Here is a 25,892-nt window from a genome sequence, read left to right on the forward strand (position 1 = left end):
AAATTTTTTGAAAATTGCATGGTGGATAGAATATACTTATATAAACATTAGGTGAAAATTTCATGTATCTATGGTCATTTGTTTTAATGTTACATCAAAAACCAAAATCGATTTTGTCGAAAAATGAGTGTGCGTAAAATTTCCCGTTTTTCCCTTAATTTTTAGTTTGTTTTTCTCAATTATTTAGAAAAGTATTAAGAATTTTTTACTTTTGACCCCCCAAAGTACCAAATAGATTCACTTTCTGATCGAACGAGGTACTGAAGTCAAAAATCGAAGCATTTTTACTGCCCCAAAACGTGATGACAGACACAAAAAAAAAAAAAAAAATACACACATCATGGTAAAATCAATACATTCATCGCTCCGCTCAGAATCTAAAAGTAAGAAGAATCGAAAATTTAATTTGCCTATAAAAGCTTAAAAAAAAAATAATAATATTTTGAAAATTTATTTGTAAATAGATTACGCTAATATAAACATTTGGTGAAAATTTGAAGCATTTATAATAATTCGTTTTTGAGTTACAGTAAAATAAAAAAATCAATTTTTGTTTAAAACCGATTATTCGTAAGCATTCCCGTTTTTTCTTTGTTTTTTTATGGTTTATCCTGACGCTTTTGAAAACTATTGAAAATTTTACTTTTGGTCCCGAAAGTACCAACTAGAGTACCAACATTTTTCTTTTCAAAGAGGTGCTGAAATCATAATTCAAAACACTATTACTACTCCAAAATGTGATGACAGACACACAAAAAATTTAAAAAAAAATTTAAAAAAAAACATACATCATTGCAAAATCAATAAATTTCTAACTTCGCTCAGAATGTAATATCAAACAACCTAGTGTTATGAAATAAGTAAGTACAAAATATTTTTACTTATATTATTTATTTATTTTTCACTAATTTATAAGCAATAACAATTTAAAACTTTAAAAAATTTAAGTCTTCAAATAATGTTGTTTTAATAAGATTTGTATCATTTTTCCAGTCTATTCTTGCATACTTTGATCAAGATTTAGGATTGTAATCGAATGCTTCCAAATAGAAATAACTTCATCATTACTATTAGTTACATGTTTTTAAAATCTTAGAAACAGTTTGGCAACAATTAATTAATCAATATTGACCAATATGCTGTTGCCTTGCATCTTCTATCCAAATAACACCACTTACCAAGATAAAAAATATACCTATAATACCATAATATTATTGTTTAATATCATTAGTGTTACAATATTATTGGGCGCCCATTACAATAATGGTTGTGTAAGGGATTATAAAAATTATTTTAAATTTTTTTTAAACTATATTATTATGATATTTTTAGTAAGTACTTAGTTTAGCATATTAAGTTTTATTTAAATTGTATAGTAATTAGTTATATTATTTTATTTGCAATTATTATAATATAATGTACGTTCCTAAGAGGTAATAATGTAATAAAATTGTATACATTTTTTATTCACAGCTTCCGTCTTTCCAGCCATCCCTCCATCGCTCATTAACTTGGTTACAATCAAATAATGGTTTACCGAGTTTTTTATTAACGTGATTATGTATACGACAAAGCCAATCCGATAGGGATTGTTGAGAATTTGTTTCAGGAGGTTGACTATCTAAACTGTGGAAAAACAAGATTTACAATTGCTTATTTTGAACAAGTTTATATTCTCTTTGACTTATAGCCATGTATTATATTATATATATATTATATATTATTTATATTATATTATAAACATCAAACTATAGTCAGTCTTGTATAAAAGAAACTTTTCAAAATTATTTAAATACTCAGTAAAAAAGTTTATAGCTACTTAGAACTTTGTTTATGTTATAAGTCTACAGTAAGTACCTTATTCATTTTCATGGTTTACGTGCATTTTGTTCATAATCTTGCTACATTTGATGAAACTATAAATTATTTATCTGTTTTTTATTTCAAAGTAAAAATATTTTATTTAATACTAATATTATATTGACTTTTCAATAGTTATTTTTATTATAGATTCTGAGCGGAGCGAGGAATTTATTAACTTTACCATGATGAGTGTTTTTTTATTTATTTATTCATTTTTTTTGTGTCTGTCATCACGTTTTGGGACAGTAAAAGTGCTTCGATTTTCGACTTCAGTACTTTATTCGATCAGAAAGTGATATGAGAAAAATTCTTAATATTTTTCTATATAATCATCCCGCTTATTGTTTATCCCAAACAAACTAAAAATTAAGGGGGAAACGGAAAATTTTACGCTCAATCAGTTTTCGACAAAATTAATTTTTGTTTTCGATGTAACTTTAAAACAAATTACCATAGATACATGAAATTTTCACCGAATGTTTATATAAGTATATCCTATCTACGATGTAATTTTCGAAAAATGTTGACTTAAGTTGAACTATTTATAGGCATATGCAATTTTTGATCATTATTAGTTTTTTAAAATTACTATCAATAAAAATGTATTTGTTGTGTAGAAAAGCTTGAAAATTTAATACAAAGCTCCTGACACATTGTTGTAATAGCAGTTGAAAAATATTAAAAATACATTGTCATGGTTTTTTTATAAGCATTTAAAATTCAAATTTTGACTAAATACGTAAAAATTACTGCAATGTTCAATAGTTATCTTAGGTAGAAATTCATAAATGTTTTTCTTTTTAAATCTATAAAGATTTAAAAATTTAATACAAGGCTCCTAACATATTTTTACAATAGCAGTTGAAAAATAAAATAAATATATAGTCTCAATTTATTTTATAAGCATTCAAAGTTTGAACTTTGACAACATACGTTAAAATCACGAAAATTTCTTTTTATATCTAAGATTTGAAAAATTTTAATTATCTATAATACATCCTAAATAAATAAACCGTCTCCACTCAGAATCGTTTTTCGTATACAATGATATAAATATCATTGGATTCAAGTTCAATTCCATCCATTACAGTAACCTACTTCTAACCTACTGTACAACAGAGTGACATCCACGACTTACCCGCCTTTTCGTAATAAAAATTAAAATAAAAAAATATTTTATTTTAAATAGATACAGTTATTTTGAGAAAGTATTTAAAAAACGAATTGAGTAGGTATTTAAACATTATTTGAATAATAGTACTCAAAATATAATTTAAAAGACTAACTATAATCGTGCTTGAAATAAAATACAAATTATCATAACTAATTACATACAGTGTTGTGAAATCCCGCGCACATGTTTCACAAGGATAAAGACGGCCGATTAGTCTAAAAAAATTATCCATATCTTTCTGTTGTTGATGAGAAGGTTCATCTGGATAGTACGCCACCATCGAGTGAAGTAGATTCCAGGTATGATATCCTATAGATAAATAATATATTAAGTATAGGCTAAAAGTCTACAAGATTTGTATTTTATGATGCTCCAAACCAGGTGATATTTGCATAATATAAGCTAATTTCAAAGGTTAAAATTAGTTGAATTAAAACGCATGAGGCCTAAATTGAAAATTAAAATATTACCATATGTCCGTTCATTTTGTAAGTTTAAAGAAGACTAATATGTAATTTAATATTTGTTTTATTTTAACATTATTTTTATATTACTAAAATGTGAGTATGGACAGAATAAACTAAACACGGTGTAATGATTTCACAAAGCTTAATAGAAAGTTAACGATTATGTTATCATTATTATATTTTTATTTATTGCTAAATCTTTGTACTTAAATATTTTTATAACGTATTGCACTGTTTTAATGTTTTTTGGATAAATATTTTTTCCTTATTAAAAGCTTTGGTTGACGGTTGTTATAAGTGGAGACTGTATGTTGTTATAACGGTTTAGGACTTAACTTATCAGATTTTTTATATTTTTCTATAAAAATCACTTAATAGCGTGAGTGATCTATGAATGTGTCTTATAATATTAGAATCTATATTTAAAATTGTATTAGGCATATTTGATATTTATACTAGATTTATTGTACGTAAAGATTCATCATTAATTTTATCATATTATTTTTGTTTTTTTAAGTACTCTAGTAGTAGACTCTTTTAAGGCCTCAGCCTAAGTTGAAACTGTTTATACCATATAATAACATAATATACTATGAAGGTACGCTTAAAAAGGGTGATGTTTGACTGTTTGAGTTTCGTTTAGTTGCCTCAAAAGAAAGCTATAGCGGCGAGATTGTGATAAATATTGGTGATCCATCCGTATGCATAGAATAACTTATTAATAAAACTTATATTGTAAATAACGTGATAATTTGACTTACCTAATTTTGCTTTATCCAATGGACAGTCTTCCATATAATTTTCGTAAATATATTAAATTTTTTAAATTTTGAATAGCTTAAAATTATAAACACGTATATTACTAAGGCAACAAACAAAAGTTGCGTTACTAATCTACTGTTTGCGTAATCTTATCTTATAATAGTATCTAATCATGGTTTCACCGATTACATCATACATTTTACTCAAGATTAAAAAACATCCGTTAAATCATATTTTAATGATAATATTAATTTTATAAAATACCTTGGAATAATAACCTATTGTTTATAGTTTCGTCTATAATTAAAAAAAATGTAATAGGTAATCAGTATATATGTGTTTCTTTTAGACAAACTATTTTGTTTTGAATGAAATTATTTATATTCTTTGAGAGTAAATAACATTTCATGTAACTTCTGACTTCAACGTTAGTTAAGCTTTATGTTAATTAAATTATAAGTACATGTTGTGTTATATTGTTATACGCACATACTATTTTATTGTTGATTTTTTTTAAATATTAATGCAAATTATCATTATTCAAAAAACATTTTAGCAATATAAGTTAAATTAAAATATTACTTAAAAAACTAGAAATTTAAAAATGTATTTATTTTATTCGTATTATTGAAATCATCATATATATCTAACTAGTGACTTCCTTAATTTATATTATTTACTACCTACTCATTATATGTTATGAATTGTTCATAGGAGTTAAAAAGCATCATCGACACGTGCCCAAAGAGCCAACAGGAAATATGTACTTTTAAAATGTTGTTTCACAATATTTGAATAATAATAAATTATTGATTTATTGGAAATCAAATAATTGATCTTAATTTGAGAATTTGTTATTATGATCGTATGTTTTCAATTAAGTAATCAATAAATTACTATTATTTTTTAAAAATTGAAATCGTCTATAGATTTCATGCAAATTATTATGCACGTATGATTTATTATTATTAAAAAAGAAACATTTAACGACTTAAAAAAATATATATAAATAAGAATATAATTGCGTATTTTTATAATAAAAATAAACGAATAATTGTATAAGTCTATAAATATTAAGTATCGTATACATATTTAAAGCTTGGACAAAAAAATGAAAAGAAGAGCATGATTAGAACTTACTTAGAAGCACTTAAATTTGATTTAGTTTATGATAATATACATAATAGTCATCATATCGAGAACATATTTTATTGTTGAACAACATGTAGAATATTCGGACAAACAAACAAATAACAGTGCTAAAATAGCCTATTTCTAAATAAATACAATTATTACAACTTGTTTGTGGTTTAATTTGTTAAGTAGGATGTTTGCGGAAGAAAATCTCCTGAATAATATAGAATATATCTTAAATTGTTCAAAATTAATAATTCAAAAGTAGTGAATGAATGTCAAAACCGAATCTTTTGACTCCGTTTTACAAATGTACACCATAACGTTCATAACATATTTTCATTTTAAGTTATTAGCTTTTATAGCTATTAAAGTAAATTCACCTTTAATTAAAATTAAAGATAATAATACTATATATATAGTACCACGTAAGTTTTTATTTATATTTTTGTTTTAAACTGAGTAAGTAAAATATTACAACTTTAAAAGGTTCATAAGTGCCATTAAATTTTAAAGATCTATATAAGTAAAGTATATACATTTTCCTGTAAGTAATAAATAATTAATTTTAAGTTCGACAACTGGTAAATCCATCGCGGTATTTAATTTTTCAAAAACAAAAAAATGGTTTTACTCAACACAGATTTGTTTTGTTATGTTCTACGTTTGTAAGACGGATATAAGAGTTCAGAGTCATCTTAATATAATTTAAAATAATTTAATTGTAAATTGGTAAACATAAGGTTTAAGGATGTCAGAGTAGATATATTTTAAAAACAAACAATTGTAACATCGCAGGAAAAACTTTCTTGTCGGAGATATTGTCAGAAATAAGAATTATTTTTTTATTCGGGAATTTAAGAATTTTTCTTGATAGAACCGGTTTCTAATTTTAAAAACTATATCTTCAGAATTGTAATAAACTAATATAAAATCCTCTATATATATGATTGAGTAATTTAAAATTAATTTTTTTGACAGTGTTTATCGAAAAATAAGAGTCCAACCCAAATTAAGTTTTCCTTATTCATATCAAAAAAAATAAAAATAAATACCTATAATCAAAATCGGAATTTTCTATTATGTATCATTTGTCAGTTAAATTCGCTTATGATCTTTTGAATTGTTTGATTTCATATTTTCGTAGATATCAAATGTTTATCGTATGGACTTCATGTCATATAACTAGAAAATACCTAAATTTGTATACATTATCAAAAATATAGCTTACTCTGATAACCTTAAGCCCTGCGTACCGACGAGGTAATCAAGTATAGGTATTATAGTTTTATATTGTTATAAATTTGTAATACTAGATTTATTTAGTCCATTTTTGTCGAGAATGAATGTATATGACAAAGTGACAACTAGGTTACTAAGGATAATAGTATGGTGAACAGTGATAAAATTATAATAATATGGAACTGCGTGGTCGCTATGGCTAAGCCAAAGGTACCAATTTTTCAAGCTTCGGTGACGGTTGTATCAGGCGTTTTGTCACCTTCGTCGGTTGAGGGCACTGTTGGAAGTGGCTTGGATTCAGGATGGTAGCCCTCTAGTTCCTTATCCATTTGGTCAAACAGCTTCTCACGATTAGCGCTGGTTATTTTCGAGTTTTCGCTGAACATGGTGGACAAGCCAGTGGCCAGTTTAGACACTCCACCAGTCATGCTATTTACCAGTACTACTCTGCTAGCCACGTTATCCACCAAACCTAAACCGGCTGCCACCGTCTCACCCGTTTTTGAGGTTACTGAAATTAAGCTGTTATACGTGCCGAACAAGGCGCCTATCACGGTTAACGCGGCCTGGCCGGTTGCCTTCAATACCAAACTCAGGCCATCGCTCAATGTCGATACGGACTTGAACGCCTCCGATGCACACTTAGAGAACATTGATGGTTTGCTATCTTGTTCAGGAGATGATTGATTGGTGGTGCCTGTGGTGGTTGGATCGGTGTCTGTGTTGTTCGCATCGGAAGTTGATGACAAAGAGTCGTCAGGTGAACAACGACCAACCTGAAATGCAAGATAAAAATATTTTACCATTCGAAAAATCTGTCAAGCGCTATTCCAGGATATAAGAAAGTACGAGACAAGAGATTGGTTCTCAAGCTCTACGAATTATGGGAACTTACGGACTCCTCAGACTTTAAGAAATTTACATTGACCGAACTTCTACAATATCAGAGAGCTTGTAATCTTATTTGAATATATCAAACGGTTTAAATCATTAGATACCTACTCATATTCTACAGGTTATTATTTATTATTCATATTATATTGGTCACTTTTTAAATATATAGCTCTTAAAATAAGTTGATTGTAATTATTGTCATTCACATATTTATTATTTAAATTTATTTGTACACAAAGAGAAGAATTTAGAATATTGTATACAAATTTGTATTGATATTTTTTGGCTAAGGAAAAACATATACAATATAGTTATAGGTGCATTATATAGTTTTTTTTTTTGAATATTAATGCATTTTTTTAGTACTATGCTTAGTACTATTATATTTCTGGATACCAGGTAAATTTAATTACCTATACATCCACAATAGCTCAATTTAATTTCAATTAATTTTCAGACATTACATGTAATATAATTTCTAAAAGTAGAACAATGATGTTATATAATGTTATATCATATCCAGAACTAACTAATTACTTGCATTTTTAATATTGATATGATGTTTCTATAAATTGTACATTTATAAAACTACTATATAATTATTAGTCGATAAATCTTAAGTTATAGGTTATGCATATATACATGAATTCAAGGATCTAATTCCATGATAATTGTATCGTAAAAGTTTTAAAAAAACTCCACGAAATGCACTAATAGGCATCACAACTAGCAGCAGATTTATATATTATAACTTATCACTTGTTATTTGCAGTAATTAAGAACAGTCAAATCAATTGTATTATATAGTTCCTTTAAAAGTTTAAAAGTTAGTAAGTTACATAATGTAAATTAATTACAATTTATTATTGATAATGTTAATTTTAATTTTCCATAATTCGTTGTTTATTAATCATTGTATCAGGAATTTAGTTGTCTTTAAATAATTTAATTTATGTCATTCATTTTGGAGTTATTATCTTTGTCCCCATCTGCGTTGAAGCCGAGACACTGAAATAAAATGTATTATCACTATAGGTAGATATATAGAAAAATAAGCGATAGTTTAAACGTCGCTTGAGTGACTTCATCGCCCTTCTGTTATACTCTTTTCTGGTAGTAGCGTCATAACTAACGGACAGTGTACACTGCACAGTGTACACCGTTTGTGCATTACATTTTGGTTTTTGTAAGATAATAATAATCTATTATGCAGGTATTAAACTTCCGATACTTCTAACCTTTATTAACTTAACATCGCTCATTTACTTGCGAATGGTTTATGATTTTAAAATAAAGAATATTGTCATTGTTACGCATGTTACCTATTTTATAATTTAATCCTTATCTATGTTTAGAATACGATATGCACGAAGAAAATAGTAAATCTATGTGTAATTGTGTAATGTAATTTATTATGTTATGTTAATTCATTTTTGATTGAATTATCGTTCATATGATTTTGTAAACTTTGTCAATCATATTTTTAGTGCGCATAATGTGAATATGGAAACAAAGACATTAATATTATTCAGTATAGGTACTTAATTTTGTTGAAAATAGGAAAAATTTTGTTTATTGGATTATATACAATCTATGATGATTTTTAAAATAAGCATATGTGTTAAAAATATATATATATACATGATATGGAGACGTGAAGAGAAAAGTCTCCCAGCAGTAACAATCGGATGGTAAACTAAAAACAAGAAACTTATGTGTCTCTGTTTTAACTAGGTAAGTGGTATCAAATAAAACGATTGTTATGAACCGACAAATTTAACTATACTCGTTACTTTGAATTTAAATACGTTTGTTTCGCTACATAAATTACCATTTTTACCTCGATAAGACGTAAAAATGCTTTACGATTTTAAGTTATGCAGTAGTTGATCGAAGAATGCAAATCCGGGACCGAATAGTATCAGGTACATAAGCATTTTTGTTTAACAACTTCTCAAATATGAAAGACAATATTAAGAGCAACATAGATGGTAAAATGTAGATTAGTATAAGGCATGAAGATGGAGACATCATATGAAAGGGAGTCCGTAGTACAGCATAGGCTAATGCAGTATGTACCATAGCTGTTGAGCTCCGTACATCTAGCAAATATTGTATTATTCAATTTTAACTTGTGTTTTATTCAATAAATAATTGCTGCATTTCAACTATTAACTAATTCATTTCACCATACAAATTTTAACTGGATCTCAGACAAAGCCGGTCGTAATATGATACAGAATACAAAACTATTTTACAGATAAAATGTAGTGTTTTATTTTTTATTCTATATTATTGATACAAAAATTACAGCTCTTTAGAAATAAAATATCGTAAAAATAGCTGATTTATTTTTTTAGATACTATAATAAATAAATCAATTCAAATTTAATTTAATAGACAATAGAAAATAGCTTATAATTATATAAATAATTTAAAATACCTTATATTTTGTAATAGAAACTAGAAATATAATTAATATGATTACAACATGTAAATTATAGTATACTCGTATTATCTTATTTTCATAAATTACAGTGTACAATGTACATACTATTACAACGGTCCTCAAACATTTTTATTTACACAGCTCTTAAATTGCTAGAAAACTCTAAGGACCTCAAAAATCATGGATTCAAATTTTAACAATAAAACATAATGTTCATAATAAGGCAATTAAGTAACAATATCGAATTTGTATACGCCGTCGTCCTGAATTCTTCTCATAAAATCCTAATCCACGGAGTGTGTTCAAAAGCTACTGTATAATATATTGTATATTATATTAGATATGCATTTTGTTATTTCACTAAAATAGGCTAAATTTGAGACGAATATACACATTTTACTTACAGTTGTAAATAAATATATTTTACCTATAAAGTACCTATATAGATACCACATAAAAATTGATCTTAGCGTCAATGGTTCCTATAAGAACCATCATTATTAATTGATCTAATATTTATAAATAATTCATTATATAATTTGTTTATTTTATACTTAGGTGAGTTTTTACAGTACAGATATAAAATATAAGAACATCATACTACCTACAGTATAAGTTGTGGCTTATGAATTAATGTTAATTACTTCGTGATTGGCTATATTTTATTTTGTTTTCATCTACCCTGTTTATCTGATAACCTGATAATGATAACATGTATAATCCATGCTTTTTCATCATTTCGGTATGTTTTTATTTAATAAAATAACAATTTATAATGATATATATATATATTACATTTCATTTTGCTTGACTCTTAATTCAAATATTGAAAAAAAGAAATTACCAATTGATAACCTTATGTACAGTAGCTAGTGCCTAGTTGGGTTGGATACATCAAAATTTAAAGTGATAATCATTGTAATTGTGAAGCATAAGTTTAACAGAGGTTGAATTGTTTCCAAGTATAGTTGTGCAAGAAGATAAAGGTAGAACCAAAATTAATTTTTTAGATATAAATGCTATTTATTGCGCTTATAAAAACCTTTTCTATGTTTTTTTGCATAAAGGTTTGGTGGTTTGTACAAAATTTTGGCTAGGTATCTACCTAATGTATAGGAATTTAAGAAGGCAATACTCTATTTTTTCGGAAAAAATTCCAAAATACCATTTCAGTGCAAATAAACTTGTGTGATTAGTTAAAAAAAGGTTTTTATAGTATTGAAAGTTCAATAAAACTAAAAACCATCATTGGTGGGTTTGAATAAAAAATAAAAATAAATCTGAATTAAAAGTAGGTATCTGTTTCGTTATAAGTTATAACACTTAATAATATAATACGATATAGGTACACTAAAACCCTGTCAAAAAAAAAAAAAAAAAATGTATAACGAAATGTAATAATATGACTGTAAGTAATACGTGAATAATAATATTGAACGTGCTGAGGAACACAATTTTCATTTAGTTATCAGAAGTGATCAGAGTAGCCATATGACTTTGTTTTCCAAAATAAAGCATTGGAGTTGAGTACGTGTGTGGTGCACGAGACATTTAGCTGGCGTATTTAACATATTATTGTGACACATGCGCATGATGCAGAGAAAGCCTACAATGTTGTTGAATATTTCATGTCAGTTTGGCACGTGTGACTGTGTTATCCGATTGGAAAAAACGATACCGAGCCTTGCTGTTGGCCAGTAACCGTGGTCGCTGATGCCGGCGCGCCTGCCTCGTCGGTGGCCGGCCGCAGTCGGGCGCCGCTCTCGTTCAGCTTGGCGTTGAGCGTGGCGAACGCCTGGCTCCGGACCAGCGAATCGTGGTCCACGTTGCTGGCCACCGCGTTGACCGCCACGCCGACCGCCTCGTGGACGCCGGACGCACCGAACCCGATGACCGGGACGTGGGCCAACCGTTCGGCAATCGAGCCGCACGCCGCGCCACCGGCTTTGAGCAGCCGCACAGATGCCTTGAGTGCCGCGTCCAACACGTAGTTAACAGACTCGCCGGCCGACAGCAGCATCTTGCCAATGCTCCACAGCACTTTGTCCGATACCCGGGCCGTGTCCCGCGTCAGTGCCGCGGTCACACGCTGCGCGGCCTCCAAAAACCGGAACGGTGTCGTCGACGAGGTGACCCGCGGATGTGGGTCTGGTGATGCGGTGACCAGGAATTCTTGTTTTTCCAGCGGCGTACCACTGCTGACCTTGATAAAACAGACATATAAAACAAAACCACAGAACAATACGGTACACGCACGACATCGCGAACACTATATGTTATCTATATGATAAGGGCACAACTGCGGCTGATCATCCGAGTCACGGACCACGTGATGCGTATAAAATAAATGCATTCTATTAATGATATTATAATAATATTATGTCAGAAAATGTTTTATTACTATCACTAAAAACATTAACTTTCCATGAAAATGACAAATCTAAACATGCCACAGGCCACGAGTTTAGTTAAAAGAAACTTAAAACAAAACAAAACAATAATAATAATTTACAAATTTGCTATTAATTATGATTAATGAAATTCACATAAATATTAAAGACTTATCATTTTTTAGATCTTTTTTATATTTCCCTGTTTTCTTTTTATTAATTAATTAATTTTGAAATGAATTAAACTATAAACATATTAAATTATATATTTTAAATACACCTACACAAATATGCGATAACTCTATAATATTTGCAATGTTTAAATGTATTTTAAAACTATTTATGTTTTTATCATAAATTTCCAGAACTTAAACAGTTTTTTTTTTATGTTTTCAACAAAATTAAAAACCATGGAGGTACACGGTTATATTACTGCGTCTTTTATAATTTATAATATTTGATTGTTTTGACAAACCTAAAGCAATATATAGGTATAACTTTTAAGGATTTATGCTTTTGTTTCGGATAAAATAAGTGGGATGGAAAATCAAAATAAAGGGTTGCCTTCCTCCCATGTCTAGCCCACAACCACCATTTTCAGTTTGTTAGTTAGGATAGTAATATAATATATAAATAATTTAGAAATTGTATCAAGTGAACTGATGTACGTATCAATCTAATCGAAAAGTATATAAATATATAAATCAAAAGTTGTATTATAAGCACAATAAAACAAAGAGGACGTCAATATATTAGGTTCCCCACGGTTATATTTATAAAAATATTTGTAAACCTATTTCTCACCTATTTAATGTTAAATCTTTTAAATACATTTATAAAATTTACTATATACCGAATAACAGAATTGTATATCAAAATAATACAATTAGGAAATGAAAAACACAAAACATGAACTCAAACTCTATCTAGTGGTGACAACAATAATGTTTCATTGTTAACAGCCACGGATAGAGTGCTATAGGAAATACAGTTTTAACAAATTCGACAATATAGTAATGTTATTATTTATAATAGGTATAGTACTAATAGTTCGAACAAAATGTACATGAATGTCCTGTTATATTGTATAGTTATTATAATAATATATTATGTACAATGTACTTAATAGAATCGTACTTGATACAAATTACAGTGTTGCTCCTTTGATTTAGGTAAGATAATATTGTTGTACAAAACATCATGAGAACGGTTGACAGACTCACAATTTGAATAATAAAAATAATAATAATAATACAAAGGGATTAGACAATTAACAATTAGATTTATACAATTAATGGTGGTGTGGGTATATTAAGGGCCCCAAATTAGATATTTTAAAATGATCATGACTCAAAAATAATAATATGAATTAAAGGTATCTAGATAATAATATTGTATTTAAATTGTATAATAGGTAAATTCACTCTAATTTTGTAACTAACAGTATACTATTTAAATTGTAAACGACAATTTGTTTCGTAGTATTTGTGCAAGATGTCCTCAATAAAAACAGAAAATGGAAAAATATAAAAACATTTTTTTTTAATATGAATATAGTGGACTGAAACGACTATATTATTATCTTTTTTATATTATTATTAAACATGGTACCTAGTTATAGGCGCTGGGTTTTAATTTTTTTTTATAAAGGTATACAATATAATATTATGAGTTTATAGTTCATAAAATTAACCGCTGGCTGAAGTTTATATAAAACATTATTATTTACAAACCAATCAAGTTAAATAAGTAATTTTTTTTTTAAACACGTAAGATATAACGAAAATGATTATTTCAAATTCAAAAAATATATTAATAGTAGGTACATAGAATTCTAGTTTTTATTTATTTTTGCTTATTTGAAATATATGTACAATCTGTACATAAGAGACACAATGAGTACATGTGAAATTACATATATATATAATATATATAATATATATTATACATTAATACATCTAAAAAAAGATGAGAACTAACATAAAAAAATATATATATATATATATATAATATACATGAAACACGAGATGTGAGAAGCCACCCATCAATGACACTTACGGGATTTTATTTTAAATTCATTTTTACACAACTTTTGAATTTTTGATGTTTTACAGTACATTTTTTATTAAATTGTATACATATTTGTAAAATGAATAACATTGTTCGATTACTAATTTTCTATTGATAAGGTAATAGAAAATTATAACTAAGCAGAATCAAATTAATTTTTCCAAAAATAATGTAATTATCAAAATATATAGTTTCATTATCCATATCACCACATAAAATATATTTTGTTAAATTTTGTGGTATTTAAAATTGTTAATTGGATTTAAACAATAATAAAAGATTGATAGGTAATAATGAAATATTAGTATGTAACTGAATATTGTTTAAATGTATTAGACATGTGAATTGAAATTTAAAGATGATTAGAACTAATTAATTTTGATGAGGGCAAAGAAATAAACGGAAATAATAATTAAATATTACAAATGTAGGTATTGATATATTTTAAGCCAAGGAATTATCATTTAATGCTGGGAATACTTCAATGATTTTAAAATATGTTCAATTGAAATTTAAATATAAGACAACTTTCAAATCATATCGTTTTTATTCAAATTAAAATGTAGGTATACCTATATAACTTTATGTGGTAAGTTATGAAATGATACATACAGATTACTAGTATATTAATGTATTATAATCGCTATATAACTTATATATAACATACTGTGTTTAAATTTATGTACATGATTATATGTCAATAGTGTTTTTAGAAAATTACCTAATGTTTGCTGAAACTGAAACTAAAATAAATTTGAATGTTAAAAAGTACGGAATAATAAATTATAACCATAACATTTGATGTGTATTAAATACTATACAATTAATTTTTAAGATTAAAATTTGAGGGATATTTTAAAATTTAATAATTTATAGTAGGTATAATAGCATCGGTAAGAAATTTAATTTTAATTTATCCATACATTTTCAAATATCATAAAGTTATAAATACAATTTAAATAAATAAGAACATTAATCCATTAGTATATTGATTATACCTATGTCAGTATAATGTATATATCTAAAGCTTCAAATATAATGATTATTTTAGATACATATAATACATACTCGTATGATATACACCATCAACATTATGACCATTAGAGATCGATTATAACCAACAGGATAATGCATCTGAGTTTGTGATTTTATTTGTATTTTAAGACTTTGGTAACGAAAAAGTACAAACTGTCACTGAAGAAAATGGGTTTAAACTAATAGTAAGTTTAGCTATTACGCACTCGGTGACAATAAATATTGGTTTGCTATTGTCATTTGACTTGTCATAATATCACCAAACACATGTAAAATACTAAGGTACACATAATAATACACTGTATTAATGAACAATCACGATGTATGGCAAACACCATTTGTTCAATTGACGTGTCATAATTAATAATATGCAGTACTTTACATGTGTCCTTGTCACGATTCTGACATCACACCAAAGTATTGTTAGTAACTATTTTGCGCTTTTATAGTAGGTACCTAGGTATCACCAGTATCCGAGAATCGTCATTTTATATAAAAATAAATTTTAAATAAAAAAATAAAAATAAGGGTTTAAGTTATTTATTATTTTTTTAAATTCCACACCTTTTTTCAAACATTTTATAGGCACACAATTCCAACAAATTCCATTTGGAAATAAATGTTGAAACGCCAAATCAAAAAACGATTGAAAAAAAAAATTGAACATTTATAACGTTATGAATATGTATGAATATGTGGTAGGTAGTTATTTTTTTTTTTATAAAATGCGCGTATTGGATACCTATTAAATGATTAACAAAATTAAATAAATAACCGATCATTATTGACCTTTAAAATTATTTTGAATGCAATAGTTTTCAGTTTCCTTATGATATTATTTAAAAAATTTAAAATTATATTTTTATTTATTATACTTCAGGTTTAATATAACCATATAGTTATGACATAATTGCGAAGTTTGGGTGTTATATTTCTAATTCATATTATTTATGATGTATGAAAATCAAGACTAAGAAAAAAAATTAAATCACTTCTATTGCACTCGTATAATCAGTTTAGAGTGTACCTGGAAGTTCTTATCCATTGAGAAATTGAAATTCCTCGTTGTAATGTGTGTGTTTATTATAGATAAATAAAAATCAATTCTAAGCTAAGGATACATTGTATATTATCATTATTTAATGTACACCTAACCTAACCCCTCTCATCAAGGTCATAATCTAGAACGAAAAGGGGATAACCACAACTAGCGATTGACACATGAGATAGATCAGTTACTCCAAGGCTGCTTGGATGCACCATCTCATTATAAACACAGTTAGATGGAAGAATATAACGATATCAAGGGTTCATTTGATCTAATTCATGATCCAAGCACTGATGGGCTACAGGAATGCACTTCCTCTGTGATTTAAATATGGCTCTTTCGTTGCCAGAACCAGGACAGAGCTTCGGGAACGGCTAGGTCGCCCTCCAAGGCCAAAAATGGTTCAAAGATCTTCCTGTTGACCATCTAGAGAAATGATTCGTAGAAACAGGAGAGACTTGAAGGATCTTCTAAAAAATGATGGAGGATATCCTGACTTCAAGAAAATCGAAGCAAGTGTTCGCCAGACAGCAGATGATACTGGAGACTAAGTCTAGCATGAGCTTCAAGAGCGGAGGGCTTAGGTCGACTCATGAGAAGGGATTTCAGTACGGTAATTTTAGAAAGTCTAGCTTAGGCTGGTCTGAGAAGAGCATCTACTTAACCCCGACGTCTAGTACAGTGGACATAGGTTGTTCCGCGAAGACCACTGGAAAACTGAATAAAATACACCTTGTATGTATTTAAATTTTGGTGGGGGTGATAAAGTGGTTCACGTCTCTACTACCTCCATACTATCTATCAATGTGCATTATTGCCAGCTTTCATGATGCTCGTTGTTCACTTCACACAACAGCGCATGTTGAAAAAAAATGGACTTCGATTTTATGAGAGCTTACTTAATTTGTATATGCTATTATTTAAAAAAAAAATAAGTTATGCTTAATGCGGGTTAAGACAAATGAAAACAGTTTAGCTCCCATGTAGTGATGACTCATAAAAAAAAGAAAAGAAAACAATAATAAATTAATACAAATAGCCGAACAGAAAAACAAGCATAGAATTTATTGTTTGTCAAAAAATAATTTTATAGTTTGAAATTATCTAAAATAATATTCTTCACGTGTACTTTGATTGTTTTTTTCTAACACGTCATATCCGTTTCTTTTCTTCATTTTTTCTTAACATTTAATAATAATATACTATTTTTGTTAAAATCTTTGCGTTTTGTTTCTGTTGTAAATTATTTAAATACCAAACATATATTATGATGCGCATTCCCTATATTATGTTGGAAACGCGACAGTTTAATTATTTAACAATTAGGTTGTGTTTTGATTACTAAATAATATTGACAATACTTAGTGTGTGTAATCTTCTTACGGGGAATCACTCTTAAAGGTGCATTTCGTGTTACCAGCCTGTATAGATTCCGGGCTTTCACGATCGAATAGTTTAGTAGGTAAATAAATTCAACTAATTGAGATGTGTAAACCAGATTATAAGAGATTATCAGTAAGTGCATACGAGCTCGTGAGATTATGAAGGTATCCAGTAGGTGATATATATATTTAAATCACATTAGGCTCATATTATTAATACCAGCTTGAAATGTACGCGTTTGATTGCCGGATCGCATACTCTACTGATTGTAATAAAACTCACCTTTGCGTAAACCCTATTAAGTGACCCTAAATGTAAACGCATAGTTAGTGTGACTGACACATATTGTTTTCCAATATTAGATGGAGATATTATGTAGTTTTGTAAAATTTAACTAAAAATGGTTAACAATACATCGTAATTTTCACAGTGATGACGACACATATTGATCCCGTATAACATAATTTAATAAGAATAATAAATATTTCATTCAAATATTAAATCAAATTGTATTTTTTCTTTTGGCCGATAAATATTATTATTATTATTAATAAATGATTGTTTTAATTTCAAAAATGTTTAATCTCCATAAAATTTATTTGAATAATCGAATTTGGGTACTGTAAATAAATTTCTTGTTCTGGTTTCTATCAATTCGTTTAACTAATGATTTTTTTTAAAAACTTTTTATGATATAACATAAATTTGGATTTAATAAAAATGAGTCAACTTTATAAAAAAAAGCTTTCAGATCTTTTATGTTTAATTGAATTGAAATTACAGAGCGTACCTAACAGCAATATAACATACAGGCAATATATTATTTTATTTTATTGTTTTATGTTTTCCTTCGTCAGCGTACCTACGTGGCTACATGTGTAAATATATTATAAAATATATATTGCATATTGTATGATGTATATAATGGGATTATTTAGTACTGACTACTTATAAGTTACAATTAACAGTATAATATTCATAGGTGATAAATTATCTCATATTTTGTGACTTTGTGTAGATATGATGATAATAATTACACTTGTATATATTATTGCATTATACTCATTACTCGTTTGTTTTTGAAAAATATGTCATTGAAATATCGATTTTGGCGATAAAAATATTACGGTGCAAAGGTATTATGCAATCAACTATTAAGAACAAGAATAAGTTTCGTCGTATTCACACATGAAATAATATATTTACAGTGTTCATGAATGCCGAATTAGTATATTAACATTAATCTATACAAATTTAAACATTTACAAGAAATGAATGAACTCTTAACGTCATAAAACATTATATTACTTCAGTATTATTGTATTGTATAGACTTTTACGAGATTTATACATTTTTTTTTACTCATAAAATATACATAGTATATAATAAAATATATTATATTGCATATTAATATGTTTTGGTCAGGATTGTTGTGGACAATGAAATAAAATATGGATTGTTGTCAAAATACTATAAATTGTTATTACTATTTCATATAAATTAACCTTATAAACATAATTGTTTCATGTTTTTAAAATTATAGACTATAATTTACAAATAAAAATTATTTATTAATACAAGTGCGTTAATCGTGTGCTATTAAATAATCATAGAAAGAGGCATTTAATTTTTTAAATCTCATTTAAAACGAGTTATAAAATATGTTACACAAATTTTTGACAAAAATTGAGTGTATTTCGTGGTGTTTGTCACCCAATTTCCAACATCACCATACCTAATCAATACCTATAAATAGGTACAACGATGCTGTTATACTGGCCACGTGTGTTATGTTTGAGAGTTTATCGTATTAATTTTGAACCCTAACATTTATACAAGATGATATTGTTTTAAAATATACAGGTTATCAAAAAAAAGTTTATGAGTAAGAAGGGAGACAATCACCTCGAGTTACTATGTATTTACGAAGCAGATATGTTGTGCAATAGTAATTTTTTTCTTTTAATATGACATGTTATTCTTGTGATTTGTTTTTGGAGGTAACAGCTGTTTGGCTTCAAAGTATTTTTTGGCCCCTTTGACGCCAACACGTCCAACGTCAATCTCAGGCAGGGCACATAACACTCGGCGGGCCCATTCCACATTTTTGCGTTGAGTTATCAGAAACTGCAAAAGTTTAACAATAATTATTATAATTATTGTAATAACAACAAACAAACAATACGAAAATAAATGCATATTTACTTACTTTTTTTCGAATGGTGATTAATTATAATTCTGTTTTTATTATTTTTATTAATTACCTATATTAGTTATAGGAGAGTTGTGTAGTTTCTCTTAACCCCTTCCCTATAAATTACATGCCTGCATATACATTTAGATAATTTTTATTCTATTAACAGGAAAAACGTTTTAAGTTATTGTTTTTAGATCAAATTATATCCGTTTTATTCATACTCGCTGTAAATTTAAATATTATCGATTAGTTATTATGGGGACAAGTAGTTTAGATTGAATAATAAAACATACATATTATGGTACAGATAATCCTCTCAGCCGCAAGTGTTTCATATATCACTTGGTTGATAACCAATCACGTTTTCAGATCGTATGCAAACCAAACCATAGAAACAAAGTCAAAGTGTTCAATAATTTCACACGTTTGTACAATATTACATTTATAAGAAACATTTAGGTACTTAACGAGTGATTTGTTTATGACACTTAAAATTGTTGGCCAACTTTGAGGATGGTGTTTTTCAATGAGACTGTTAATAGTTTTTCCAATTTTGGCATCGGGTAGTGTGATAATAATTTCCGGCTGATGAAACTATTTAAAATATAATCACTTCGCATACGAAGTATTTCGAAACTCTATAGGACATCTCACCTAGCTCTGGTCACGCACTCATCCGTTTACACAAAGTGATTAAAATATTTAATTATAACATTTAATTTAACGCATTAACCAACAAACAATTTTCTTGCATACCCCATACGGAATTCCGAGAATCCTAAGAGTTTAAAACAGTTTCATATTGTCCGCATCTTTTCCGATTTTCTGTGTCAACATGATAATATATTGCATAAGTATAAGACATGCCACCCAAACTTAGTCGGAAAAAGCGTTTTAGAATTTTTTCTTTAGCTGTGTATTGTAACATATTGTTCGTTGTATCAAACAACAGTATGCCTTTCTCTATACATTGTATGAAATGGTTTTCAACTGAACGTCAGTTTTCATATTATAATACAAAAAAATAGGATGTAATTGTCGTAAGAAATTCTAAATAGTAAGTACATAATAATAATCCATATAAGTAAAACGTTGTAAAAAAATAAATAGAAGCAAAATTTGTTGCTCTAGAAAAAATTATGTAGCATTAGACTATAATTGTAAACATTGTTGAGACTAAAAAGACAATGAATAACATAATTAGAAAAAATCGTGGTGGTTTCGCAAAACGTGGTCTACATTATTCACATTGTATAGAGAACAATAAAACAATAATTTCAGAACAAGATAATATTATTATTGTTGAAAATAAATAATTTTTTACTAGAGTAGACAGCATTATCCTGAATTTCAGTAGCTGTAGTTTTTGAAAAACATAAGTTGCAGTTGTGTATATCAGTAAATGAAGATGTATTGTTATATAGGTACCCACTCTTATTAACATTTAATTACCAAATAAATTATTTAAGTATTGATTTTTTTTTTGATCATCATCCTTATTTAAAATAGGAAAAAAGTATTCATATATTTAAGTAGGAATTTAGAGTTTTTAATTATTTAACTAAAACTAAAACCAACATAGATTTTTCAAAATCTAAAATTAGGTATACCTACGTGGAAGGTTATTTTTAAAATAATTGTTTAATAATTTAAGTTTGATTTGAACTATTTTTACTTTAATTTTTTTAATACATAAATGATTCATAACTAACAAGTTTATTGTGGAGGAAATTAAGATTAAATAACACACAGTAAAAAAAAAAAAAAAAAATGTAAAAATTAAATAAATACAATCATACTGACCTCACGAAAACTGAGTTTTCCATCACCATCTTCATCCGCGTCTCTGATAAGCCGTACAATCGCTGAATGAGTCCACGGAACACCACGCACCATCATCATTCCTTTGAGGTCTTCAACGTCCAAATATCCATCGTTGTCCGTGTCATATCTAATTTATTATTTTCATAAAATTATATAACTTTTAAGCATACTTAAATGTCTTGTATTATAATCATATTAACTAAAATAAATTAAATTGGTTATAAAATAGATAGGTACAATTTATGATACATTGTAAATAGTTTACGCAATACTTAAACCGGCTGTTATGAATTATTAATTTTTATTATTAATCGACATGAAATAAACATTTTAAACTTAAAAATATTTAAGTTTTGTTCACGATCCGTATTATAACGAACAGGTTTTAGTAATAATTATTATTAGCTATTACCATTGTGCATGTTTATATTTTTCTAATGCACTGTTTTCTATTTTATTTAAGAGCTAAACTATAATGATAGTGTTATGAACCCTGATTATTATTATTATTAATAATTATTAGTTTATAATTTAGCATTATAATATTATTACTATATGAACAATTATTTGTAATGTGGGGAACGAACGCTGACTCGACATTCAACGTGAGTAGGTACAATGTAAGACTGTCCCGTACAGGCGAGTCAGTCGATGTATGTCTGCGTCCGTTAAAGATAGTGTGTAGAAAATTTTGTCTTCAATAAATATTTTTTTTTATATAATTAAACCTATCAGTTTATAATCACATCTCATCTTCCTTTTCGAGAGACTTCCGAATTGACGAACTCAATGATACCTGGTGTCAATGGATCAACCCGGTGAGACCATAACAATAGTTTAAATTATGTAAAAAAAAAAAAAAAACAATAACAAAATTGCAATTAAAATATATATTCAACTATAAAAATATGAACTTTAGTTGAATAATAAATAATGAGTTATGTACATGGTAGTTAAAACGAATATTACAAGTAAAATATGTAAACATGCATTGTGTTAATTATAACAGAAAAGAGTAGTGCAAATACTATAAAGAATATAATTGTCACTATAATAATACCTATAATAGAATTCCAACATGCAATAATACTATACCGGGTAATTATTTTATCATTGAACCCTCATCATTTCAAAAATTATTAATGTTTTTGAAAATATTATTTTACATAGCTTCAAGTTGTCAAAAAACCAACGTTTTTATTTAAAAAAAATATTTTTTAAATATTTTTTATCCTTATAATTTTATAAGTTTTTTACGTAATTGAATGACAACATAGAGTTTTAATTTCATTTTCCAAAACAGAATATTTTTCTAAGTATTGTGATTCATAAAAATCGAATTTAAGACGAGTAGTTTATGAGCTATAAGTATTTAAAGTTTAGACAAGCGGAGTAACGGACAAACATATTGCGGGGAATCCCGTACCACACCACTCTGCCAATCTAAACTTTAAATACTTATAACTCATAAACTATTCGTCCTAAATTCGATTTTTATGAATCAAAATACGTAGAAAAATATTCTGCTATGGAATATGAAATTAAAACTATGTTGTCATTCAAAAAAGTAAAAAACTTAAAAAATGATAAGGATAAAAAATATTTTAAATTAAAAATTTGTAATAAAAACGTTGGTTTTTGAACAACTTGAAGCTATGTAAAAAAATATTTTTAATAAAAACATTAATAATTTTTGAAATAATGAGTGTTCAATGATAAAAGAATCACCCGGTACAGTATTATAAGTTAGTACTAATTACAAACACCATAATATAAAATATTTTCAAAGTAAACGTTATACCTAGTAAACGTCTTTTCGTATCGCTTTATTAAATTAGGCGATAATTCTGGAAATTCTTTTGATATATTCTGTCGCTCTTTGAATGAAAGATTTGTGAACATTATTTTTATTTAGATTTGAATAAAAATAATTATTTATAGAAAATTTTTCTAATTTATTTTTATATTTATTTTAATTTATTTTCTTGTTATAAAAAAACAAAACAGTTTTCGTGGAGAAAATATCACTTCAAATATACGAGAATGAGTAATCGATCAATCTGTTGCATATTATTACAATAACTGTTTTATTTTCGGACTGAGGGGTTATTTAAATACTAATGATCAAAACTCACCGGAAATTCATGAACATAACCATGACCACGGAAAATCGTCATTAGCCATGATAATCCCATTGAAAATTACGAACCGAGTTGTCAAATCATGTTGTTTTTTTAATATTGTCCTCAGCCTTGGTAGTGGGCGAATGCGTACAAGGGGACTTCATGCAAAGGTCGGTGATGATTTGTTATATTTCAAATGCATTTCATTGATGTAAAAAGTTGGTTAACAATGAAATAATATATGTTTAATTTGTTACATGATTATTCAGTATGAGTTAACACGTCATGTTTCTTTAATATCTTTGAAAAACAATCCAAAACGTGTGATTTTATTTTTATGTTTAATAGACCAATGTAATATGTCAAATGTATATATTTTGTAGTTTTGTGCTTTTAATTTTGTTTCATACAACTAGAAAAACTCAATACCTACTATATAATACTTTTTATTGCAATACGATGGATACGGTACTGAGTAATTACCTACTGTATAAAGCCATTATGAATTGCTCCTTTGTAAAATAGTCCCAAGCAACTTTCAATGAAGGTTAACTCTCAAGTCTAATTAGGAAAATATTTGGCTACTCATCCTTAAATATGCATCATTATAAAATGAATTACTTAATTAATGTGTTTAGTATAGTTTTCGTTTTGTTTATCTATCATAAGGAGAAAAAACACATATTAAATAGTGAATTTTTAAATTTCAATCAGATGAAAAAATCTTAAGATATTTTGAAATTAAAGTGAACAAAAAAAAAACTGAAATAAAATGGAAATACCTGCTGCTGAAAATAATAGATTCAATAATACCTAATGATATATAAGCTTTATTCTACCTAAATTTCTTTTCCAATTTGTGCAAGCTATTAAATCTACAATATGGAATTATTTTGTATTACTGAATATGTTAAAGAAAAAACTCATACCTATCAACGGTTTGAAATATCCGGACTAAATATCATTTGATAAGTTTATTTTTGTGTTATTTTTTTTTTCTTTACATTTCGTTTGATAACTTAGTCAAATTTAAAATTTAAATAGTGGATTAATTTAAAAATGATTTTACTAATTTCTAATAATTATAACAAAAATTATAAAAATGTTCATATTTCATTATTAATTGATAATAAACAATAATACAATCTATGTAAAACTAAATATCAATTTTTTTGTGATGATAAGAAGGATAATTTATTTATTTTACTAACCTAAAATTATCTAAGAAAATAATAAATGGATTAAAATAGTGATCAAATAAATATTTATTTTTCAATATTAGATGCTTGAAAAAATAATAAATATTGTACATTTTAGTAAAATAATAATTCTATAATTCTATAATACTATGGTTTATAGTAAAAATGATCGCACAATCTTCAATAGGTAGAAATTAATAAATATGTATTTGAAATAGCCATTGTAAAGTTACATTATTCTTACTTGATTTGGATTAAGAAAATATGGATTGGGAGGATGATTATTATGGTTTTAAAACATATTGATAATAAATTATATTTTTAGATGTTTAAGATGTTAAGTTGTATCTAATAGTCAATATTTTCATGATATCTCTAATTATAATAATATATATTATGTGTGTTTGTATTTTCAATAGTATCTATAATTTTCTAGTTTTTTATTAAACGTATTACTTCACTATGCTTCATCCAAAGTTAATGATCGATATACTTACACCTTACACTCATATACAAAACTCATGAATATTGTAAAAATTAAAATAAAAAACAAAAACAAGATATGAAGAAAAAATCGTCACATGTATATTTTCTTAAAACAATTTGTAACGATTGAATAATAATCAGACATAATTTAC

The 25,892-nt window shown here is 26.9% G+C and overlaps 3 protein-coding genes across 5 annotated transcripts; all 3 read right to left on the bottom strand.

Annotated features, from left to right (window-relative positions):
• Positions 1–1,073: 1,073 nt before the first annotated feature.
• On the bottom strand, positions 1,074–3,413 carry LOC107162699 (FAD-linked sulfhydryl oxidase ALR-like). The gene is made up of 3 exons (XM_089217172.1): positions 3,199–3,413; positions 1,459–1,626; positions 1,074–1,195 (listed from the first exon to the last, which is right to left on the bottom strand). Exons 1-2 carry the CDS (start codon positions 3,315–3,317, stop codon positions 1,464–1,466), a joined length of 282 nt encoding a protein of 93 aa, XP_089073298.1. The 5' UTR covers positions 3,318–3,413; the 3' UTR covers positions 1,074–1,195; positions 1,459–1,463.
• Positions 3,414–5,461: 2,048 nt separating this feature from the next.
• LOC107162717 (uncharacterized) lies at positions 5,462–15,787 on the bottom strand. Of its 2 annotated transcripts, none has more exons than XM_089217034.1 (2): positions 15,514–15,719; positions 5,462–7,418 (listed from the first exon to the last, which is right to left on the bottom strand). In XM_089217034.1, exons 1-2 carry the CDS (start codon positions 15,577–15,579, stop codon positions 6,864–6,866), a joined length of 621 nt encoding a protein of 206 aa, XP_089073160.1. In that variant the 5' UTR covers positions 15,580–15,719; the 3' UTR covers positions 5,462–6,863. The 2 variants fall into 2 exon arrangements, with proteins under 2 accessions (XP_089073160.1, XP_015365213.1); XM_015509727.2 differs by lacking the exon at positions 5,462–7,418 and adding an exon at positions 9,825–12,188 and having other exon boundaries at positions 15,514–15,787.
• Positions 15,788–19,367: 3,580 nt separating this feature from the next.
• On the bottom strand, positions 19,368–25,889 carry LOC107162721 (EF-hand domain-containing protein D2 homolog). Of its 2 annotated transcripts, none has more exons than XM_089218665.1 (3): positions 25,752–25,889; positions 21,912–22,059; positions 19,368–20,038 (listed from the first exon to the last, which is right to left on the bottom strand). In XM_089218665.1, the coding sequence occupies exons 1-3, from the start codon at positions 25,775–25,777 to the stop codon at positions 19,874–19,876; spliced, it is 339 nt and encodes a 112-aa protein (XP_089074791.1). In that variant the 5' UTR covers positions 25,778–25,889; the 3' UTR covers positions 19,368–19,873. The 2 variants fall into 2 exon arrangements, with proteins under 2 accessions (XP_089074791.1, XP_015365217.2); XM_015509731.2 differs by lacking the exon at positions 25,752–25,889 and adding an exon at positions 23,734–24,009.
• Positions 25,890–25,892: the final 3 nt, after the last annotated feature.

This window comes from Diuraphis noxia, unplaced genomic scaffold (genome assembly GCF_037042655.1).
Source record: "Diuraphis noxia isolate RWA-SAM2 unplaced genomic scaffold, SU_Dnox_SAM2 contig0001, whole genome shotgun sequence".
NCBI classification, from domain to species: Eukaryota; Metazoa; Arthropoda; class Insecta; order Hemiptera; family Aphididae; genus Diuraphis; species Diuraphis noxia.

What these genes read in the sequence shown, in the direction of transcription:
- LOC107162699 (XM_089217172.1), bottom strand. Translation starts at nt 3,317, where the DNA reads ATGGTGGCGTACTATCCAGATGAACCTTCTCATCAACAACAGAAAGAT. An exon ending in GCGCGGGATTTCACAACACT is followed by an intron (nt 1,627 to 3,198) that starts GTATGTAATTAG and finishes GTTTTTCCACAG; the next exon opens with TTTAGATAGTCAACCTCCTG.
- LOC107162717 (XM_089217034.1), bottom strand. Translation starts at nt 15,579, where the DNA reads ATGCATTATCCTGTTGGTTATAATCGATCTCTAATGGTCATAATGTTG. An exon ending in TGATGGTGTATATCATACGA is followed by an intron (nt 7,419 to 15,513) that starts GTATGTATTATA and finishes CTTGCATTTCAG; the next exon opens with GTTGGTCGTTGTTCACCTGA.
- LOC107162721 (XM_015509731.2), bottom strand. Translation starts at nt 23,834, where the DNA reads ATGTTCACAAATCTTTCATTCAAAGAGCGACAGAATATATCAAAAGAA. An exon ending in TACGAAAAGACGTTTACTAG is followed by an intron (nt 22,060 to 23,733) that starts GTATAACGTTTA and finishes ATAATAAATTAG; the next exon opens with ATATGACACGGACAACGATG. An exon ending in GAAAACTCAGTTTTCGTGAG is followed by an intron (nt 20,039 to 21,911) that starts GTCAGTATGATT and finishes AAACTTTTGCAG; the next exon opens with TTTCTGATAACTCAACGCAA.